The sequence below is a fragment of the Microplitis demolitor genome, chromosome 1, assembly GCF_026212275.2.
Source record: "Microplitis demolitor isolate Queensland-Clemson2020A chromosome 1, iyMicDemo2.1a, whole genome shotgun sequence".
NCBI classification, from domain to species: Eukaryota; Metazoa; Arthropoda; class Insecta; order Hymenoptera; family Braconidae; genus Microplitis; species Microplitis demolitor.
This window is the reverse complement of record NC_068545.1, coordinates 15,018,864-15,025,075: the sequence shown is the minus strand read 5'-3', so window position 1 is coordinate 15,025,075 and position 6,212 is coordinate 15,018,864. Positions and strand designations below refer to the sequence as shown.

The 6,212-nt window shown below is 33.5% G+C and overlaps 1 protein-coding gene across 1 annotated transcript; it reads left to right on the top strand.

The window, feature by feature from the left end:
- The first annotated feature begins 4,788 nt into the window (after positions 1-4,788).
- Positions 4,789-6,033, top strand: LOC128668235 (uncharacterized). Its single transcript, XM_053740685.1, has one exon. The coding sequence runs from the start codon at positions 4,789-4,791 to the stop codon at positions 6,031-6,033; it is 1,245 nt and encodes a 414-aa protein (XP_053596660.1).
- The last annotated feature ends 179 nt before the right edge of the window (positions 6,034-6,212 follow it).

Below are 6,212 nucleotides of genomic sequence, written 5' to 3'. Positions count from 1 at the left end.
AAATAAATTTTTCCTAATTTTTATTTCAAAAATGGTAATAAATAAAAGCACTGCATTATGTCCCACGATTACAGTGAATTTAACGGTAATTTTTAAAGAAAATTTCTTTCCGTGTATCATACTTCAAATATGATATGATTGGTTTATGATAACTGAAATGAGAAAAATAAATTCTACTCTCCAAATTATCTAAATTTTTTGAGAAAAGTGCATCAATAGTCGTGCCATATCTTGTTGTTGATTTTGAATTGTAGAATTATTCATTGTTAAATTTAGTTTATCACCTAAGAAATCAATCAATGGTCGAGATTCTTCTGAACGAAAATTAACATTGAAATCTCCAGCAAGAATTAATGGTATCTCATGGTAATTAGTATTTAAAAGACTTGAACCTTCATTAGTGAAGTGAAGTAATTGCTGATGAATAAATTTTATGATATTCGATACAGTTTTATTTGGAGAAATGTAAAGAACAACTAAAATCAATGTTTGATCGTGTTTGTTTACACAGCGAACAACTGCAATATCAGAATCTCGACTATTGATTGATTTCTTAGGTGATAAACTAAATTCGATGATAAATAATTCTCTAGTTCAATCAACAATAAGATATGGCATGACTATTGATGCAGTTTTCTCAAGAAATTTAGAAAATTTGCAGAGTAAAATTTATGTTTCTCATTTCATTTATCATAAACCAATCATATCATATTTGAAGTATGATAGTATTTAAATTATTGTTTTAAAATGCATAGTGGTCGACGTTAATATGAATGAATATATTACTATTAGTGTTACATCACCAATAAATGGTTGTTTAAATTCTCATATGATGTATTTATTTTTAACTTAATCGCCATCTCGTACAATATCAAAGAAGTTTTACTTCGATCGTGTGTGAATGTTAGACGCACTCTCTCTTTTTTTTTTTTTTCTTTTTTGATTAAACGTATCTTAAAAGTTTCTTCAATATGAAAAAAAAATTCTCCTAAAGTTTGATCGCAATATCTCAAAATTTGAGCTGGCGCAAAAGGGGGTCTCCTTTCTCATTTAAATAACATAGTAAAAATTTTTTTTTTATTTTTAAAATTACTGCACGAAGAATTTTTTTTTTAAATTTTACTTACGACTATTTTATAGGGAATTTGCTTGTCTACAAAATTGTCTGTGTCCATTTTTTTTCTAAAGTCAACAGAAATAAAGTTACAGAGGGCCGAATAGGAGGAAAAAAATAATTAATGAATTAATAACAGAAAAAAAAATTATTATTTTAACTTATTAATTAATTAACTCAATTCACTTCATATTCATTGAAAATTTTTGAATTCAACATTATTTCGAATGAATAACAAAACAAAATTTATAATAAAACAGAAATTAATTATAATTAAAATGAATTTCTGTTTTAATTATACAAAACTTGTTAAAGGAAACATCAATTCCATAGTGTAATTCAGGATATTCCTATATTACTATTAAAAATGGGTTATCATCACTCTGCTAATATTCAGCGGGTTACCCGTCTCATAAATGATTTAATTTCAGAATATATAACTTCTGAAATAAGTTACATACCAGGGAAATAGAATATTTTTCTAAATATGGATTCATTTAATTGTTAAATAGATATTCTGCCATTTTAAAATAATATCTTTTTACAAAGAAATATTTCCACAACGGGTAGTAACCACAACCATACACTTTTCTCTCAGTGTATAAACTACAAGTAATAAAAATCTTATAGATGATAGATTTTTAGTGAACAAAATTTTATATTTAATTTATTGATTATTGATTTATAGTTATATGAAATTATATTTAAGTTATATATAATTATAACTACATTATTTATATATTATTATTTCTAAGTTAGTTATATTTAATAATAACTGAGATTTTAAATTGAATCCCATATATCAGGCTGGATCAGACATGAACAGGCATGTACAGGTATGATCAGGGCTGAGTGTATTCAACGCTTCAGACATGGACAGACATAAACAGGCATCCCAGTGAACACACCAACGTAACAGTGATATCACATCAAGAGAACATGTCACGTAACAAAGTCAACGTAAATTTTACATTTTGATTATGTAAATTATAATGTAAATGGTACGTCAAATTTGTGACATAAATGCGACATTAAGATTACATGCATGTTACTGACTGAGTGATATCACATTGATGACCTTAATGTGACGTTATATTTATATCGCATAGTAACATCAGCTTTACATTCTAGATATTACCTCAAAATTACGTAACAAAATTGACTTATAAGTGACATAATCCTAGTGATTCTATTTTATCGTCACATTTACATCACAATGTAATGTTTCGGATATGTTCATACTGTTACAGCACTCTTACATAAAAAATAGTAATATTTATTTTACATCGAAAAATTTCATCACATTTATGTAAAAAATTTTACTTTAAAATGATGTACGCATTTCGACGACATTTCCTAACGGTTTTGAATCAGCCTGGGAACATCCTGGGAGTCGAAACACGGTGGATGTTCCGTCGATAACGGAAGTCTGATGTTAATTGTCATCTTATTAACGTAAAATTCCAAAACATTTAAAAGAGTCACCACCTGGCGGTACGTAATTTAAATTCACCACCACGTCGAGTCGCACCGCAAACGCGCGCGCTCATTATAGCTTCGGTTTCGCTATGTCTCATCGTCGCACTTATGCCTTCAGCATCTCTCTGTCGCACGGTTGTCTGATTTTTCCGTTTGGTCGAACCAACGCACCGGTGTCACCGCGTTTTTCTGCACCAGTTGACTACGAGTCTTACTACCGAGCGCACACACTGTGAGCATTTTGGCTATAATTCTCAAGCTAACAATTCTAATTTCATTAAATAAATTACTTATCTGTTATAATTTAACTGCATCGTAAAGAGATAAGTATTCCTTGACATCATCCAGGTATTAATTGGACTTATTTCATAAAAATTAACCCATATTTTTGTCAATCTCAAATTTCCGTGGTTACTGCGTCGTATTTAAAACAAGTCGGAACCTGTTACGCGTGGGTCCTACCCATTCAACCCGGGATTCCTTTCGTGTTTCATTGATTAGTCAATTTAATTGTGTTCGGCATTTAATATTAATATTAAATAACAACAATACAATTAACAGTGACTAGTTAATAATTATACACCATTCATTATTATTAAACATTCAGTACATCTTGAGGTGAAATTTCCCGCGTTCGTCATTATTATCATTGTTAATAAATATTCATCCGTGATCAATTACTTAAGTTCAGTATACATTCAAGTAACGGCCTAGTCGCCAACTAATAATCGGTCAATTCCAATTGATCAGATTCAATTAACTGCAGTAAATATTCGTCTCTGTCACGAACATAATTAAGTAATCTAATTCAATAGATTTGATCTGGACATCATTCCATTCAACGACTAGTCGCATCATATTGTCCATCGGCAATAACATTGAATTTCTAACTTCTACAAGCTAACTGCAAGCTATCAGCATTCTGCGCGATTCGAATCGTAAGACCGATCTGATCCGTCGGTAATCTCGCCTCTGCGCATACATATATTCGAAGCTTTCATCAATTAAACGGTCTCTAGTACCAAATACTATCCAATTGTTCCCCAGCGGACAATTGGAATTCTTGCTTATATACAGACGTGTATATCTTGCATATAATTCTTACAACGCAATACGACGATCCAGCATCGCGTAATATCTAACTGTAAACGTTCATACATACATCTAATACGCATACACTCATACATATACGTTGTTCTTGTGTCAATTGTTCAACGAGTTATCATCATCCTTCTGATATCAATATTTTCATACCGTTTATTGTAACTTCTTCAAAGGGTTTTATGCCGTAGTGCTTTCCCTAACTTTTTGGGTCCAAATATATCCTTCAATTTGATACCCAATCACGACTTTTATTTAATACTACCCAATTCACCTGTTCATCCTCCTTATAAATTAACTTAAACTAGAATACTAATTCAATTTTATTTTCTGATCATTTAGATAATTAATAAATAAGTTAAACAATAGAAAAAAGGGATTAATTTCCCACTAACATTTTGGTGCCTCCTGTGAGGTAACTCGATTGGACAATTTAAACATACACCAATAAACTTCAATTACCAAGCGTAGCTAACAGATTGATTCAACACATCATTTAGTACCGACCGTTGACACCGCCGCATCTGGAGGATCGTCTGCAGTGATACCGAGCTAAGTTCACATTTTATTTAACACTATTGACAGTATATCTAATTTTCTGTCAAATAATTATTTAGTTTATTTTATTTATCTTATTCATTTAAATATACTTTGAATTTTATTTTATTATTTGTCCATTTCGAATTGAGTTGTGCAATTCTGAGATTACATCAGTGGTTTGTCGCAAGACTTTCAACTGTTGCGATCGGTGAATTGTTCAAGTCTTCGAAATCTCAATTCAATTGAATTGTTAGCTAAATTTGAAATTTCTGAATCGATTGACTATTCTGATCCTATCAATTATTGAATCTGAGGATCATTGGATTGTCGTGATCATCGAGGTCACTCGATTACAGTAATTAACTATCTTTTAATTTATTCGCGATTAATTGAGGAATTGGATTGTTTGATTCTTGGGATTACTTCAATTGAGTGATCTTGTCGCTCAATTTCGGTGATTTGCGAGTCACTCAGTTGAATTTCTTTCAGTTCTCTTATTGCCGGTTGTGTTACATCTCAATACCCGATACTTCAATTTTATCTAATTATTCAAAATGTCAGAACCACCGATAATAGACGTAAACCTCGCACTGATCGTGAAAATACGTAATATCTTAACACGGTATTTAAACAAAATAGCCGGTTTGGTGAATGCCCAGCAAATATCTGATCTACAAGCATCATTACGATTCGAACGAGTTAAACCCTTGTTTCGCGAATATGAAGAACTCGTCAATGAATTGATCGAGGCTCAAAAGACATCCGACGAGTCCGAACATTTCGATCAAGTATCAAACGCGTATTATGGACTTGAAGAACATCTCACGCCCGATGAGGCAGAAGTTCCAGTACACAACAGCACGACTATAGGGAATACGACTCAAACTGAAAAACAAACTTTACAAAAACTACCAGTCCCACAACTACCTACCTTCTCGGGTGACTATAACGAGTGGATATCTTTTTCAAATCTCTTTCGGGGTATTATTGACAAACGTGACGATATCGCCAATATTGTAAAATTTCAATATTTGAAAACGTGCGTGAAGGGGGAAGCCGCGCAACGGATTATACATTTACAGGCCTCGGATGAAAATTACCAGGTGGCTTGGACCATCCTGAAAGGAACGTATGAATTAAAACGGGTGTTGAGAAAAAAACACATCGGTGCAATATTTGAGCTCAAAAAACCGGAAACGGCCAACCCAGCCACCCTTGGACACATATTGAACACAGTCAGACAGAATTTGACATCCCTCGAAACTCTCAGAAGCCAACCAGCTCATGATTGCTTTATCTGGCATCTCGAAAGAATTTTACCCGATTCCGTTTCAGAAAAATGGCAGGATACTCTCAAACCAGACGATTCCCCCACTGTCGAGGATATGTTTAAATTTTTGGAAGCAACAATCTCGCGTATGCACACTAAATCCGCGTCCAACACAAAAAATAGTAATGCTAACAAACGTACCTTTACCGGTTTCCCAAATCAATCGAAGACTTTCAAAAACGCGGATGGAGATCGCGCGCTTGTCATTGCTACAAAATCCTGCGATTATTGTCGAGCTACTGATCATTATTTGTACCAATGTAGGGAATTCGACAAGCTAACTATCCCTAAACGATGGGAGTTTGTAAAACAACGTAACCTCTGCAGAAATTGTCTCGGAAAGAACCATTCTCCATGTACCTCCAGATACCATTGCAAACACTGTACGAAATTCCATCATTCAAAATTGCACTCCACAAAATCCTCCCTTGGCGGCGATCATCAGAAAAGGAAGGATCCGCCTAAGTGACTAGGACCCGAGGATGTTAGATCGCTGGGTCTTACTCACGCGAGTACGACTTTGATGATGAGCGCCATGGTTCGGATTCGAGCAGCATCCGGTCTATTCGCGACAGCTCGGGCATTATTGGATACGTGTTCTACCGTTCATCTCATTACTTTAGAACTCGCTAAACGTCTTCAATTACC

Bases quoted from the DNA above. Each gene is read 5' to 3' on its own strand.
- LOC128668235 (XM_053740685.1), top strand. From the start codon at position 4,789: ATGTCAGAACCACCGATAATAGACGTAAACCTCGCACTGATCGTGAAA.